The 17,567-nt window shown below is 39.0% G+C and overlaps 1 protein-coding gene across 16 annotated transcripts in view; it reads right to left on the bottom strand.

Annotated features, from left to right (window-relative positions):
• LOC140253805 (protein FAM13A-like) overlaps positions 1-17,119 on the bottom strand; it is a 32,111-nt gene extending 14,992 nt beyond the window's left edge. For 8 of the 16 annotated variants that reach the window (XR_011903991.1, XR_011903989.1, XR_011903990.1 and 5 more), the window contains exons 1-7: positions 16,983-17,119; positions 13,876-14,085; positions 12,211-12,394; positions 6,697-6,832; positions 5,271-5,420; positions 2,205-2,348; positions 1,387-1,555 (exon numbers count right to left, since the gene is read on the bottom strand). Coding sequence is in view for 2 of the 16 variants with exons in the window: in XM_072339756.1 (XP_072195857.1) it covers positions 1,412-1,483; positions 5,271-5,420; positions 6,697-6,832; positions 12,211-12,394; positions 13,876-13,894 (561 nt within the window). In the remaining 14 variants the exon portion in view is untranslated. Of the gene's footprint in view, positions 1-71; positions 467-1,386; positions 1,556-2,204; positions 2,390-5,270; positions 5,421-6,696; positions 6,833-12,210; positions 12,395-13,875; positions 14,086-16,982 lie in introns of those variants that run through there. The other 8 variants (XR_011903999.1, XR_011904000.1, XR_011903998.1 and 5 more) reach the window with 6 other exon arrangements.
• Between the last annotated feature and the right edge of the window lie 448 nt (positions 17,120-17,567).

The following is a 17,567-nucleotide window of genomic DNA, read 5'->3' as shown; positions in this document are numbered from 1 at the left end:
TCTGATCTTTGGCACAACTTTCTGAAGATCCTAAAACTATCACTGCGGGTTCCTTTTGCTTTTATTCCCCATTTTTATTTTAGTTATCTGTTTATTTTCGTAATAGTACTAGATCTCTTAATTCCAGCGTATAACGATGGGAAAAAAATAATACACAAAAATCCTAAAGAATCTAGGATATCATTCGTTCTCCTCTACTTGTACCCCCAATACTTAACTTCCGTAGCTCAGCTCTGTCACAGTTCATCCTGGCTTGGCCTGGTTCCATGACGAAGAGGCAAATCCATGAGCTCCCAAAACAAGGATGCTGGCAGAGGGCTCTCCAAAAGCAATTGAAACCTGAGCTAACTCTGCCTTTGTGTGCAGCCAGCCACACCAGCAACTCCCAGGCGAAGCTCCAGTCACGTACTGGAAGCAATGCTGCCTCGTGCTGCAGCAGCCTCTCATCAAGTATTTCCCTGGTCTCCTACAGTTTACAAAAAACATGCATTACTGAGCAGCACCCTTTAACACAGTCATCCCACAGCGCAGTCTTGCCACTTGTGAGAACAGTGTAAGGCATACAGTATTAAGGACTCTATCCAGTAAGGAAAGGTATGCTCATCTGAGGCCCCATGGGAACAGAGCTACATCAAATTTCAGGGGCTGGAAGGTGAAAATTCAAAGGTCGGAAAAAAGGTTGTTGACAGAACCTTGGCTTCAAGTGTCTAAATTGCCATAGCTGTGCAAGTCAATTCACACGGGCAAAGCCAAACTGCAGTAATGTTTGTTTAAATTAAAAAAAAGGCCTCAGAAATGACTAGAAATGCATCTAGCAAAAAAGCACATAAGGAGATAATGTGTTTGTTCTTACCATAACTTTCTGAAACGTCCATTTTTCTCTAACATTCCTACAGCTAGTCACTACTTTTTTCCTTTTTCTCTCACCTTTTTCCATACATCTTTTCCATTTTTTTCTCCAAGAAAATGAAGATCTATCAGTGAATCTGGTCAACTCAAACTGAATTTTTCTAGCCTCGACCCCTGGGAAACGGGAGCAGCACGTATCTGAGCCAAACATTTCATCTGTTTGTTTTTTTTTTTATATTTTAAGCTCAGCTGCATTTGTGTCTGTCATGGTTTTGTGATCATCAGTATTCCACATCATCACATCCTTGTAAGCACATTTCACCCCTTTTCTTTTTCATAGCAAAATAAAAAGGTCCCCAGTATTTAGTTTGATAGCTCTGGAAACTATTTAACAGCAATGCTGACTCATGAATACACATTCCTATTTTCACTTGATGCAAAGAAATTAAATACCACAGAGACTGCTCTACAGCAAAAATCCAAATAAGCTGGGAGAGAGTGAAACTGCACTAGGCCATAACACACTGATACACTTACAAGATTCAGCCAAGCTTTTCTTCTTTCAACCGTGATAAGTGCTGGCATATTCTTCTGGCAAACTGATGTTAAGTACTTCAGCATGTCTGCATACTTGCTAGGGTAGACGAAAAACTCATTACAGAAGAAAACAGAGGTCTAAGAATTCAGGGCGGATGGAAGGGAGCCACTGCAATCAGAAAACAGTTATTAAATTGAATGCTGCATAGCAGAAAGCCCAACTTCCCTATGAAAACTACAGAAAAATGAGAAACAGGACCTTTTTTCTTCTTTCCTAACAGCAGATATTTTAATGTTTTTATTTTACATTTCTTGCCTGCTTCTCTGAAAACATCTCCCTTTCCCAACCCTAATATAATATAAACTGAAAAGCCACAAAGAGTTTTAAAGAAATGTCAGTGGCTGTAATAATAGCATATAATAATAACAAGACAAGTAAAAGAGTGAAATGTTTTGATGCTTGCATATCACAAGTCTTTCAATAGGAATACTTCTAATGTCCCAAGGCAGGAGTTTCCTATCAAAGACTTCACTCCGGATGTTTTCTCAGAGCATCCCGATCATCAGCCTATATGGAACAAATCAAGTTGCTCATGTTCACCAAAGAAAATGATCACAAAAGCAATAACAGACTTTATCAATGGTCTTGCTGAGTTTAAGAAGGCTTCGTGAACATAAAATCAAAAAGGGTTGCGTTTCACAGCGGTTTGGAGGTGAGTTCGTACCCTTCCTTCATGCTTCTCTGACATTGGTAATTATCTGAGGAAGGAACAGGATGGTCTGCTGACATGTTATAAAAATAGAAATTTAATACTTACTTTTAAGATAGATGCTCAGGACACGTTAGAGGGTCATGTTCAAATCAAATACAGCTCAGGAGCCAAGGGAGAACAATGCTGACACCAAGTGGAAGAGAACGTTGCTGCAAACTTGGGATGGATCTCAGAGCCACAAGTCTTCCACTGAGGTGTAAAAAACGTCAGATGAAGGCCACATAGATCCTCTGAAGGTAGAACTTAGTGTTATCCTAACATGTACACTAGATTAATTATGACTCTCTCCCCTCTGTTGTAGCTGGCCTTAATAAGCAACACAACCACCTGCCACTCTAAACACATCAGACACTTCTCCCCTTTGTGAACTGCAAATAACACTCCTCAATCTACAATCAACATACGGCCTGTGAGTCTGGCTGTGGTAGGAGCTTTCAAGCTGCTCTGCTCACAGCAAAACTGAAAACAGGCATTCACAGACTGAGAAGTAACAAAAGTGAGTCTCCACTACTGCTTAGTTTGTTTCTGTACAGCGTATCGCCTCACAGTGTTTTTCCAATCTGGTAAAGGCATCTGTCATCAATCAATTTTAGAAAGATCTTTCCCACTCACATTTTTTATGCCATCACTGAATGGCTGATGGTGATCAGCGTCGTCAGCTTGTGCAATCACTTGAGCACTATTTCTGAATTACTCATTTCATTAAAGAATCGTAGGACATCAATTTAACCAGGTTCCCTCTTCATGTTCAAGTCACTTCATGAAGTAAAACACAGCTGAGAGCGTGCTTCAAAGCTTACAGAGCACGCCTCCTGCCTCCCCTATTCTTTCCAAGCACAACTTTCATCAGCCAAAGGAAAATACAAGTAACATTGTCTAGATGTCACAGGGAGCAGGGAGGTAGTGGCAAAATCCACAGATTCATAGGAAGGATTTAAGTGTGACAGCATTCATACAGTAAGGCAGGAGAAAGTCCCAACAATGCTGGAGCAAACATTAAATGTGTCACATTGACTGGATCAGTGGATCTCATCATTTGCTAAAAACAGATCAGGCATATTTGTCATTTCAGAGTTACAGACCTCCAGCATAAAGGCAGGCCTGCTGAAGACCTCAGACACAGCTCAGAAATAACATCACACATCACCAGACCACATCCCTTGTGCTCTTCACCCATCAATGGAAAGGCTTTGCTGTTGAAAACCTAGAATGAGTAATGAATATTCCAGCCACCTCCAGTTTGTTAGGCTTTTAAAGTCACAACTGCCTAATACGGTGCTCTTTATCAAATCCTTATGTCTGCAGTCAGTAAATTATTCTTCTCTGTTTATCCAGAAGAAGAAGAAAAAAATACATTTTCACAATATATTACCCATAATCTTTGTGGAGATCCAAGTCCAGCTCTGATTCTCAATGTGCGGCATTTTTAATCCAGTCTTCTGGTTTGGACGGCTCCCAAACACAAACTTAAAACTTAATGTTTAATGAGCCCATGCTTTTAAAGAATTTACAAAGGTCAGAAAAAATACTTTTTTGTGTGTGTGTGGAATGGGAAGTAATACAAAGAAACCTTTCCATAACATAACAGCAAAGCCTACAGAAGCACTGACAAATCTCTTGGCAGTTCAAGTGCTACACGCAGGACTAATTATGCTCACGTCTAAACTCAACTAAAAGTTATCTTTGCAAAGCAAAGATATGTGAAAGAAAACAATCCGGATCTGTACCAGTTTAAAGTTAGGAAATAATGCTAAACCCACAAATATGAATCAGGACTATGAGAGTCTATCCATGAAAAATTACACTGACTGGACCCTTTAGTCTAACCTGGAAGCCTGAGTTTCATATATCATAAGATCACATTTGCTTCATTTTTGAAAGGTTTCAACTAATTTCAAAAGCATTATCATGAGATAAGCAAAGGAAAACATCATTTAAATTGCTGCTTAAATTGAGGACAGTCCATTCATCAGACTGCAAATCCTTTTTTACGGCAACTTCAAATGAAAGTGAAGCACCAATTTTTTCTTTCTTTCTTTTTTAAACAAATCGGTTGATGTGGAAACACTCCCCTCTTTGAAGAATGCTGAAAACCTGACACTAACAAAACTCCCTAAGCCACAAAGAGCCATCTCAATAAAACCATAATTCAAATAGATGAAGTCTCCATAAAATATTTAGGTGCAGTAGGCCGACCAACTCAAACCACACTGTACAGTTTCAGAAATCCATTCTGAGGTGTCTGCGGTCTTTCTGAAGGGCTGCAATAGTGTTTAGCTCCCCTCGCCCAGCCACTGGCTCTGCAATCCCTTTTCAGTAGGGCTCCACTATTGCAGAGAATAACTACAGAGTCTCTTCAGCCTTGCTGATAAAAAGAGAAGCATACATAAAGGGCATGGGAAGAAGAGAAAACAAGAAATGAGAGTTATTTCCTCAGGGCGTTAGCTTTTCTTCTGACTGAAGGACGGGATGCAGTGGTATTCACACACCCCAAAAGTTGTGCTTCTGTTTGCTTAATTCAGGAAGGATTTATCTATCGTGCTTCAGTACAGAGATAGGAAAAAGCACTCTAGAACTTGATAAAAAATAAAATAAAAGTCCAGTCATTTCTTAATCCAGAACATAAGATTTGAAAATGATGATGACAAAGAGCATGACAAATCACTACTGGAAAAGTTTGATTTATAATTCAATTAGCTTCTATGGTGTAATCTTCTACAAAAAGCACACCCCAACAACAATAAAAAGATCCCTCACATTAAATAGCTGAAAATGCAAACACCAGTGTAATTGCTTCAAGTTGCTTCAAGAGAAACAGCCAATAAAAGCAAGTTTCATTTCCAGGAAGCAACAAGGGATCTGAGCCACATTTGCCATTTCACTTTTTGCTTGCTTTGCTGGAACTGGTTCATGCACGTTGAATATGTTTACTTTGTAGACCTAACTTTGATGTTTCTCGTTTAGTGGACTTTCAGCAATTGTTATATTATGAAAGATGGAGGGTACCTATCCAATATGCTGGATTTCCTGCCAGAAATTACAAAAAGAAGATCAACCACAGAATTCTGAATTCCCTCCTCACCACAGATGGGATTTCTTTCATAAGCTTACCTCAGAGCAGGAGTGTGCCTCACGGCTATGCTTCGTCTGGGCTTTTATTAAGGAACTTGAAAGGATTTTTCCAGAAAAATTCTTTCCCACATCACCACAAGCCCAGACAGACTGTGACATTTTGCAGAAATACAGGGAGTGAAGTTCCTTCTAAAACGAAGTCATTGAAATAGAATGCCAAGTCTCTTGGCTTTTCCAATACCTTTCCAATTTCCTCTTGCTACTGTAAGAACACATAGTTACTGTGAGCAGAAGCAGATACAGTTGGATAATCTTGCACACTCATTTGAGTACGTGTTTCAGGGATTCTCAAAGGAGAGTTGACATACGAGAGTATAGTGGAAGGTAGAAGTGTGTGCTTCGATGCTGTCTGCATGAATTGACTAGGGTTTTAGATCTGGAATCATTTCATAAACATCCTTGCACTTGTGTCTTCTGTTCTCTGTACTTACGATTATACAGATTTTTTCAGGTTTTTTTTTTTTTGTTTTTAAATATGGAGAGGTTTTCCAAGAACGACAGTCTCAGTATTCTCCTTGCAGAACATGCTCTGCATATGAATCATGACTTAGCATTATAGAAGTCTGCTGATTTTTCCTTAACACAGGCAATTAAGAAAGAAGCCAAAAAGAAAGGAATCAAAAACATGAGAGTCATGAGCTTCAATTACATACAATTTAAATCTATTCAATAATACTCTACATGATCTGTTACCCTTCCAATCATCTAGGAGTGACCTGCAAGGATGCGTGGTAACTTCATGATGTAGTCTGAGACCACAGGCCTTACTACTACATGCCCCTCAAGTCATTTCCTAATAAAAACCAATTTCTAATTAAGTGGTAATGATACATAACATCACAAACTGAAAACAAAACTTATATTGACCCTCTCTCTAAAGCAACATTAGTCTATCAAGGTTCTTCCACCAGGAGATTTTTGATCAATGAGGCTAACAAGAAATCCAAGCGCTAGCATTCTTTTAAAGAAGAACATGTCACCCAAAGAGAATCTGAGACAAATTCAGCAACATATGGAAAGATGAAATGGCTTTCACCCTTCCGTATTTGCTCCCCTGAATCACCAACATACGACTACACAATATAAAGAGTTTCAGTAGAGAAAAAAATCAGTGGCTTTAATCTAATGAAGTTCTGCATTGAGATATTTAACATGGAAGAAGTTGGAACTCTATTCTTGTCTCTGTTCTTATACAATTACATCAGCATTTATTTTTTTTTCAAAAATCAGAATTTTAACTTCTGGTTCTCCTCTAGCTTATGCTTATGCTGAATACTTATAGTACCGGCAAGTAGCTGTGGTCAGTACTTAAACTACATATAAAGTAATTTATTTCCACTTGTAGCTCACAACTCAGTGAAGCACTTCTGATTCCTTGCTGAATCAGTTCATGTAACTTTCTTACCTGGAGGCCGTCTGCTTGTCTTGCTGAGAAACAAGGGTTCACATCGACAAAAAGCATCTCATAATGCTGAAGCAAATACAGCAGGAGGCCATTGTAAAGTCTTTGTTCTTCACAAGCCAATGGACTGACAGGAATCCTAAGGGCAGAACAGATAGATAAAGTTTCAGAGCTCTGAGATCAGGGTCTAATGATAAGTCATGAACGGAGCACCCCTAATGCCCCGAACAATTCAGAGTGCAGCCTGTTAGACAGTTGGATATAACAAGTGTTCCAGCCCCCTTCCTAATACATGATTGCTGGGACAGGAGTCATCTTCATCAGGTGGGGGTCACGATACCGCAAAGCTCACAGTGATGGAGTCTCAGTGTGCTACAGCTACTCACATCACATCAAATCTTTGACGCAGCAGAACAAGATAGCTAGAGCCTGACAGTTTCTCAACTGTGAAGTTCATAATATCAAGGATGAAGAGGACAAAAAAAGAAGCCACAAAAATCTGCCACTACTCAAAGGTACAAGGGCTGAAAGAGCTGTTTTGCTGTTTCAGCTTCTGAAGGTGAATTTTGATGACATAAATATTAAAAGAACAGTCTGTGTGTGGGGGGGGGGAATAATAAAAATTCTAAGATAGTGTTTCAATAGAATAATTTGTGATTTCATAGACTTTGGTCACATGAAGCAGAATTTCCAGGTGCTCCCAACAACAGATTGTCCATAATGGGATTTTTTGTTATTATTAAATAAGCAGTAGTTAAACTTGTTCTATCCATGCAAGTAAACTAAATTGGAATCATTTAATTTAAATCTGGGGATTCATTATGTGACATTGTAATCTCATTCCCTTAAGGGACTGTATATTCCCATAGTGAGCTATCTGGAGGCTTGAGGAACATTACATTTAAATTTGTTGCCCGATCCAGCTTCCCTGTTTATGCTGCAACAACTCAATTCTACACAGCATGATATTAATATTTAAACAAGAAATTCATAAACTAAGGAGACTAAGGAAGAGAAATACACACACCAGTCTTCCGCTTGCCAAATTAGTACCTTTGCTATTCATTTGCAATTTTGAAGTACAAATATATGCACAGGGTCCAGTTCAAGCGGTTTCATTCACATATAATTTTTGTAAATCTACAGTTGTTTCTGTAAGAGCTTGGGCTCCTTTTAAAGGAGAATGTATTAAGCAGAGTTATAGGCAGATATAACTTAGATGTACTGGACAAACCACCTCGATCATCACTTCTTCCTTCAGGACTGGCTAACAATTCTCCCTCTTGGATTCCTCTTTTTCTCAAAACTTGTCCATTTCTCACATGACAAAGCAAAGAAAAAAGAAAAATCTTTTTAAGGCTGGTTAGCAGAGCACACAGGAACCCCAACCAAACTCTTTTCTCCATTAGCATGGAATACTCCACAAGCCGTCCAAAGACAAACAGCTCTCCATATTTAGTGGGGCTCACGTTCACATAGTACTTCTGAGTGCTCCATTCTCAAGTCAGCATCAGACAAACCAAAGCTATACTCAGAATGTGATGCTACAGCTGACTCCAAATATCAGACATCTGCAGATATTCACAGGTGGCAACACATGAGGATTCCAAATATAGAAAGAACATTTTTAGTTTTCTCTGCAGCCACATTCCACATTCAGTTTCAATTAGTTCTGCAAAACAAGCACTTCCTGCCACTTCAGACACTTCTGCTTCTAGCAGAAACCAATCATCAGGCTGACAATAGAGAAGCTGCATTCACACCACACTGGCCAGGAATATGTTCTTAGGAAGGGCATAGCTACTGAAGTACATTCTGCACTTCACCTCAAAAACTCTTTTGTAGTACAAATCCAACAACAACAACAACAACCAAACAGAAACAAAACAAAACAAAAAAACAACAACAACAACAACAACAAAAAAAAAAACAACACCAAAAATAAGAAATAGAACTTGATCATCAGGAATCAACTAGTATTTTCCTTGAGAAAACCTAAGCCTTTTAAAGTTGCTTTGCCACAAAGCACAAGCTAGAAAATTCATACACACTCTGCCTTGGTTTTGTTCAGGAGACCTGCCAAGGTTCCTTGCTGGCAGAAGCTTATTTGTAAGACTTGCTGTAAATTTACAGAAAGAATGAGTCAAAGTGAGTAGATGCAAACAGATAGTTGGCTAGCACCCTTATGCACGCATCCAAGAACTGCTAACTGCAGTTAGCAGAAATCTCTTTACCAAGACAAGGCATAGCAAAGTGCACACAAAAAATCTAAGTAACACAGGTCAGATCTCTGATAAAAGAAAAGGAGCGTTCTCTCGGCACTTGTGCAGGCAAATAGGGCGTGAAGCAGCTCACAAGAAGCATGAATAGCAATAGAAGTGAATAGTTCAGAGGATGAGCAATAAGAATTCTCCAGTGGGTCCCAGCAAAGAAAATCTAGGGAGTAACCAGCATAACTCTTGACCTATGAGCTATGTTTTTGGCTCCCTCACCTACAAGGAGGTGAGGACATGACAGCAGCATCATGCAGATGTTAACACTGAAATTTCAAAAAGCAAGAAACACGTGCCAGGGTAAAAATCTAAGAGAACAGTGCCACAGGAAAAGGAGATCAAAGCTGGTTTATGAAGACTAAAGTAAAATTAGAGCATTTTACTCAGTTATAGTTTTTTTCTGATATATACCTACTTTTTTATTGACACTTTTGGTCCTATCACACAGAACAGGCACAAGAATTGTATGTGCCACTAATACAGTAGCAGAACAATTCCGGTATGAAGATATTTTCAGTCAAATATTCAAAATATGCAGGGTTAAGGTAAGGGGTTGCAACAGATTAAAAACAGAGAAGTGACATTTAATACCCAGTTTTCATATGGTGACATTTTTTAGCCTTTAAAATTAAAGGTAATAAGTTCTCTGTGATCCTGTAACTAGACTTCCAATGTAACACTTGTGCTAAAGCATATAATTTCTATGTCGAGATTAACGTACTTAATAACTGTTCAGTATACGCAGTTTAGTTTAGTAAGGAATAATTAGCAACAAGTTTTATGTTCCAATTTTGTGTCCCAACATCCACAGCTACTCCACGGTCCAACTGCGGAAATACCAAACTCTGGCACCTTAGCAAAGCATATGGGATCTGCTGAGTCCTGGCCTGAAACACTGATTGAGTACTTGGGCAAAGGACTCAGGCCACCCTGAGAGCACAGGTGAAAATAATTCAGCTGTATGGCTGGAATGGGTGGATCCTGACTGCACCTCCTTAGACTTCATATAAGGTCTGACTGCCAGTGGGGAAGGGTTTGTTCCTGAAGATCCCTCCTTGGTGGAGCTTTCCCCCTGCAGATCTGGAATCTTCTGATATGGGTAAGCAATTGTTTTCCCCTGCCTTATAGCACTTTTCTATCTTACCCGTCCCCCCATCATACCGATCTGCCCAATTGCTACAGTGATCTATGAATGTGAGAGGTCTCAACAATAAAATTGTCAATATATTGAGACAGATAATAATCATAGATTGAATTTATGCTTGAACATCAACAGAATAAAAATTAAAGCATAATGGTTTAATAAACAACCCAAAGTGAAAGCAGGAAGACATAACTGTACCAGAAATGCAGAGTACCAGTATGCGTGAAGAACAGTGAACACATGAAACGAATTAATGTTACAAATGTAGTTAGCGTTACATGCAGAAAGTTATTTCCAACAATAGCATGGGGTATACGTTTCTGTAGATTAGATTTAAAATCATATTTTCTACTACTATCTGAAGCAGAACTCTACTCAAACTATGGCAAGGAGTACTCAATGTGTCTTACTTTCCTGTTAATCCTGGGTGCCAAATGTTTAACAATGTTGCAGCTAATTGTGTAAAGTCTTGCTCTGAGAGACATAATGGAAATGCATGGCTTTATTCCCCGTACCACTCTTGACTACCTAGAAATTCATCTTGTACAGGGAAACGCAACAGTTTATTCTGAATCTTGGAGGCCTCGGGCCAATCAGTGGGAAGCAGTCTAGCAATCTTACTGAAAGAAAACGCCAGTTGCAAGGCTCTACTCCCCACCCAATTACCAGAAAGGTGATTTTTTCATAATTCTAGAAGGCAGCTCTCAAGGACAGCAGCAGTTACACACTTCACAAAAAAGAAAATGACCTACTGGTTTCCCTCTCCCAGAGCTGGTAAGATTAGAATGACTATAAAAAGCATTCACATTCACATTCATTGGGCAGATATACTTCTATTTATGGTAGCTGTGCTGTCTTGACAAATCACTCTGGCAGGGAAGCTCGAAGCTGATCATTTCTAAGGCTTCTCACACAGATCACTGCCACAAACATTTAGTTTAGCACTAAGTGAACTCTAAAAAAAAACAAAACACAAAAACCCAAACAAATGGGCATGCTTGGAACTGGCTTGAGAAACTCCCAGAATAGACTAGGATGCTTAAAAACTGGAGGGGCTCATCACTTAAAAAGGGAACCTGCTTAGTTCTTCTGCAGAGATACAGAAAACAGTGGGCATACATTCAAAGAATTTGGGAAGAGAGTAATAAGGCATTATTACGTGTACGTGCACATAAGCTCAATGAGATGGTAAAGGTGCCTTAAGACACAAGTGTGACAGTCAGTGCAGTCCTTGTTGAGTTAGTGTGGGTGTGAAGTCTGGATTTTTGATGAAGGTTTTTTAGCATCAACCTTTTTTTACCTACTGCAAGTATCGTGCAACTAACCCAGACACTGGGAGCAAAACTCATTTGCCTACACTTATTAACTACTTTCAGTACACAGGTCTTAAGGGGTTTTGCTGTACAACTGCTTTGTTCCACAGTTGAATATCCTCCATGGTGAAGCCTGCTTTCATAAGAGTGAATGCTATAAGCCTTGTCACAGTACACTCTGCTAGATAAGTCTATCCAGCTGTTTTTTTAAAGTTCCTTTTATTAACATCACCTGCAAGGGCTATAAACTGTTACACAGTTTATAAGCTCACAGAGCAGAGAAACAGACATTGACCCACTGAAACAAAGGTGTGCAAACTTTGAGACAAGTATAAACACTTCATCACTTTCCTGCATCAATGTGAAGGATAGGATGATGTGCTGATATTTCTGTTTCTCTGGAAAACCCAGTACTGTCAGACCATTCCAGGCCGCTGCTTCTCACCATCTTGACTGGCCTGACATATGCTCTCCTACCTTTCTTTTTTAGCATCCAGTTAAGTGTCTGGCCTCTACTATTCCAAATGCAGCTTCAGCACCTACTGCTTGCATTTTAGTGGCACCAATATATCCAAAACTCTCTCTGCAAAGGATACAATGAATTACTTTTGCATCTTGGAGAGGCTCCCTCTGCTGATGTTACACTAGCCCATAATATTCTGCATAGACATTTAACTTTCAAAATGCTGCACTTCCTATTGGAGATACTGTTACTACAAAAAGCTTCATTTTCTAGTGTGATCACGTAGCACTGTTTAAAATGGGTGAATAGACACAGAGTACTTACTTGAAAAGAGCAGGTCCAAACACAATGGCCAAATTTTCCAGAGTCATGCAATTCACTGTACTGTATGCTGCTACCTTTAACAAGAAGGCAGACAGGAACTGGAGAAGGTTTTGATGTGCTTTGGGAAGGCAGCTAATTAACTGTCTCAGATTCTTTATGCATTCTGTTGTGTCAATTCTGTGCTCTGTATTTAGAAATAAAGAGGTTATTACACAGATATTCCTGGTAACAACAATCTCACCAGAGACACTGAAATATATTCTTTACTCTTAGTATGTATTCCAAATGACACATTTCTACACTAAGTTTTGATAACTATTTTCATAGATTTTCCAGATTACAAGTTTTATAAGCGCTCTTCATGCTATTTTTCCTGCTAGGGCAGAAGAAGCCAGTACTTGCTGCTTTTTTTTGGTAGAGCTGGTAACAGGCAGTAATAATGTATATGAACACTTAAGGCTACCTTTAAGGACATTATAAGATTATTGGCCTTGATTTTCCCCAGAGATCTTACACATTTGCCTCTCAATAAGAGGTGTAAGAAACTGTACCCCTTCAGCCCCAAATCATCTCAGTTTCCTGACTAATTCATAGCTCTCCATCTCAAAACATTTTTGCTCTATAAAAACACAACTGCAGTTACACAAGAGATGCTCAGAAAAACTAAGTTGTGGATGCTTAGCGTTTCCTTGATTCTCATTCTTCAAAGGAGTGTTACAAGGCAAAAATCATCTCTGTTTGATCAGCAATTCAGAATTAGTGTGATAAAGTCTCCTGGTATTAGAATTGAAATGGCGATGCTGCTCAGTAACTGGCAGCTGATGCTCAAATTTGCCACAGATCTCCAGGATGCATCTGTGTAGCTTCAATATTGTGAACAGCAAATCACATCCTTTAGGGCAATTCTAACCCTAGAAAATACATTCCATAAAGATTAAGACCAATGTTGCCCAACACATTAATGAAAAGGGGTTGGAATGGAGGAGGAGAAAAGAAAGAACAGCAAGATTATTCAGGCTAGCCAAAGCAAGGGACTGCAAGAATCTGTAGAAACCAAAAGGTCTTTCAGCACAGTCTTTTGGAGTTGATGAAAGTGATTTTGTGTACTTCTTTTTGTCATCATTTTTAGTTGGATTCTTGTTTGTTTTCTTTTTTATAAGCATTTACATAACTTGGAATACAGCAGATGAAGTTTGAACAAGAGCAACCTGCAGTAAAACACACTTATTTGTACACAAATGCTTGAATTAGTTATCACTGGGAAGCACTTGTTGTAATTGCCTGAAAGCATTAGCTATCATCCATGGTAGAGTTGTATTTGATTGTACACTATTAAGAACTATCAATGTGAAAAGGGAACTAGACAGCACTGCTGTAAGCAACTTCTTCTGGCTTTGCAATTGAAATACTTCACACCATTCCGTGCCACTTGGTGCTGCTAGACAGTAAGAAAACTAGTAAAAAGTACTAAATCAGAACGTGGAATAAAAAGGCTGCTGCGCGAGGAAACGTGAAATAAAGAAGATTTAGCTTTGGAAAGAGAGATGCGAGGCAGTAGAAATATAAATGTAATACTATGGTGATTAGATTCAAAAATGGCATCTCAGCAAGTAGTAATGCACTGAGCATTTCAGAGAAGGAAGTTTAGAAGTGACCACTCTGTACCTTGGAAAGTTTTTAGCATGCCAGTACAGATGTTGTCTGGAAGAACAGCCACTGGCAGCTCATTTAGAAACAGTTTCAGAAGGCTGGCCACAGAATCAACATCTCCATGATTAATGAGGTCTACTTTTTCTCCCTGATTGTACTTCTGCTTCAGCTCCTTGATTTTATTCACTGAGCCACTGATTCGAAATATACCAACACGCTGCAGACCTGCTCAAGAAGAAATATGAAGCAGTATACAATAGTTGTATATCATTATATTTTTGAACATATACAATTACACGCACACACACACACACACGTATATATATAGGATGGCTGCATGGTATAGCTCCTCTGAACAAACGTGAAGGTATCAATAAAATACCCCCTCTATATTTTAATATTACCAGACCTTTGTCAAAACTGTAACACAAGTGCATGTTTTTTTGTTATGCAGTGACACAGTATTTCCCAGGGTCAGAACTGGCATGCTTCATGAAGAGGTGAGGTACAGACACTTTCTGGGGTGTGACTACTGACTCTTCCAGGTACTAGCCAGGCATGATACCACTTGAAAGCAGCCAAAGAGAAGGGAGAGGCAGGGTGATGGTGGTTACCATCATAGAGCCTCAGTGTCTCTGGTGGCCCACATGCCAGAATTTTTGTTGCATAGCCATGGCACCCAAGGACTAGAATACACCAGAGAGTTTTCATGATATTCCATGAAATTATCACAAGACTCAGGTGTTCTTTCAGACCAAAATAAGTGACCATTGTATTAGTGAAATAAAATGAATTTTAGACATTGCTCTCATCACTGAATTTGTCAAAATTCTCTTCCTGTGTTGTCTACTAACTAGATACTGTACAATTCAGTGAATACTGTACAGTTCTGTGATTGGTCTCAAATGGCAAAACAAAGAAAGAGCAACAAAAAGAAAGAAATGAATGGATGCTTCTCAGAGTGAAGCATGCTAAATAATAGTTTCATTTATTTTGTAATGTTGCTGAAAGCAGAAGGGGCTTGGACTGAAAAAGATGATCTAGATAGGGAAATCACAACAGGAGATCAAGAGGTTCTTGGTAGAAGCATAGACTGGAGTGTAGTGCAGGCAGAAGAATGTGCCTTTCCCAGTGCAGAGCAAAGAAAGAAATCGCAGGACTGACATAAAGGTACACTGATTGGTAAGTTGCTGCAAATAACAGTACTTTTCAATTCCCATTTTACTACCATGCTGATATGAAAGATTTAATTACTGTGTCTTCTTATGCTGGCATTTATTTTCAGTGTTATTTTAGCCACAGTTGCATTATTGTTCTGCATAAGTCTGGGAAAGCAGAGAAGTAACAGTTGGCCTGCCCATTTAACTTGAAGGAAACGAATGGTTGGACTGGATGATCTTTTAGGTCTTTTCGAACCTTGGTGTTTCTGTGATTCTATGAAATGTCTGGATTCTTGAACTGTTATGTGTTCAAGGTCTTCTACTTCATTGGTCATATATATTTCTTAAACAGTAGTGGTGTTGAATCCAAAGGGCTCATCTACCTCAGGCTCATCTGCCTCAGGGTCATCCAGAAAATGTAAGTTGTTAGTTGTACTCCCTGGAACAGGAGGTTGTTGCTTTGCTGGAACATATGTCATTAACAGATGTGCATGTTTCATTCAACGTCATTGTTTACTGATGGACCATGTAACCATATGAGTGCAAGTACCATATAATGCTGTTGTGCCATATAATCCATTGACTGCAATTGAAGGCTTTTCAAGGTTTTTCACAGAGCCTTACTTCACTGGAAAATTACATTTTAGGAAGGAAACCCAACACTAATCTACTAGTTTGGTCTTTTCTAAATTAAGTCATTCCCAGAATGTTGTGTTCTTTGTCAGACTTAGCTACAGATAACTCATTACTGTACAAAGAAAAGCGTTGGCTTTCTTCTGTACATACCATTTTGCCATTGCTTTTTCTTCTGCAGCATTCTAGTGCCACTTGATGCTTCTGCGATCAGCTGGAACTAGAAATTGTTTCTTATTGTAACACTGCATAGGGACTGACACCTCACTTTTGTATCTGTTCATTTAATTATCTTATGTGAATGGACAGGCTCTCCTTTTTGGTAATTATAGCTATATTTTCTTCCATACTTCTTGAGATAATTGCAAGTCTGGCCTCCCAGATATTTATATCCCCTTCCACATTACTGTCAAGTGCATTTACTGAGGGGAGTACAGTGAGCAGTAAGCCATTCAGCTTTGCTGGGAGGCAGAAGATTGTGATGGTGGAGCCTTTGAATATGAAGTTAGAGTGCAAGTTAAAGCTAAGGATTAAGGGAATATTTCTTATAATTGCTTTCCAGAGTGAAATTGCAGTGTAAAAGAAAAAAGAAAATAATGCCTCATAGTGATGCCTGTTAGTCCTTGGAGTTAGTTTAGACAGTGCACCGGCATAGATGAAGGGACTACGGACATACCGTTCATCGTGGCTCAGGGCAAGAAAGATTAGACTGTGTGACTTAGGTCTTTCTGTCACTGTTTTCCTTGGTGTTACAGCAGTTAACAGATTCTAAGCTTGTTCTTTTGTTTATATTTTTCAAGAGACCTTTCTGTGAAGCTTTTTCTCTTCCATGACTTTTTTGAGATGCTCTCAACTGATTTCATTTATACTAACACCAATTAAACTCCTAGTTAGACACAGCTAGACTTCACACTCTAATTATTTATGGGCTACTCCCAGTCTCCTTAATGGATAGAACAATTGATTTAAGTGATCCAATAACAATCCATCACTACCTTGGGGGCATATAATTGCTCATAAATACAGTAATTTGTGTCTCATCTTTGTTTTCATAGTCCTAAATGTCTTATAAACTTAGCTAATACAGCTTTAGTGCTTGTAAATAGTAACATGTGAGGAAATAAATAGATCTTCCACACAATAAAACAAATAATGGCATTCATAGTCCAGTATAAGTTCTGAATCCATTAAAAAAAGGGGGGGGGAAGACAGGCCAATTTAGAAATAAAAAATAATGAGCACCACAACCAAGAAATCAGAATTTCTCTCATAGAAGAGAGAAAAAAGATGGAAAACTTTGTAAAGGACAAAATTTATACTGCCACTGACCTGCAGATGGTTTATGGTGTTGTCTTACTGCAACTCCCTCAGGAGGTATATTTTTTCATTTTCTCATTGCAATGCTTGGAACAGCCACAGGATCCATAGCAGAACAACCACAGGGCTCATCATGAGGGCTAGAGAGCCATCAGGGTCTCTCATAATGCTTGGAGCAGCTGCAGAGCCTTTTGCGGGAACTGGAGCTGCTACGGGACCTACTGATGAAGGGTCCTACTGATGTCTTTTGCATTGCCACCAGATCCAGAGGTACTTTTCTTCTCCTTGACGGTGCTTATTAGTGTTAAACAATACTTGGTAGGCACATGTCAAGCCCCAGCATGCTGCAGTGATTTGTGTTGCCATCATTGTCTTTTTTACTGAATATGTAACCATATACAATAATGTTTTAGAGTAAATGAGTTGTTTTGTTTTTTTTACTACAAATCTTTCACAAAAGCTGAAATGCAGAGGTGAATTTAGCATGGGTTCGTACTTGATAAGTGCAAGGTAAAATAAATGTTGCTTCGTTAGCTTAAGTACTTCAAAGTTGAAGAAGGCTGAAAGTGGTTTCTAGACAAACTGTTCAGAGGAACT

This window comes from Excalfactoria chinensis, chromosome 6, assembly GCF_039878825.1.
Source record: "Excalfactoria chinensis isolate bCotChi1 chromosome 6, bCotChi1.hap2, whole genome shotgun sequence".
In the NCBI taxonomy this organism is placed as follows: domain Eukaryota; kingdom Metazoa; phylum Chordata; class Aves; order Galliformes; family Phasianidae; genus Excalfactoria; species Excalfactoria chinensis.
Note: the sequence above shows the minus strand (reverse complement) of the source record. Positions and strands in the feature narration are given on the sequence as shown.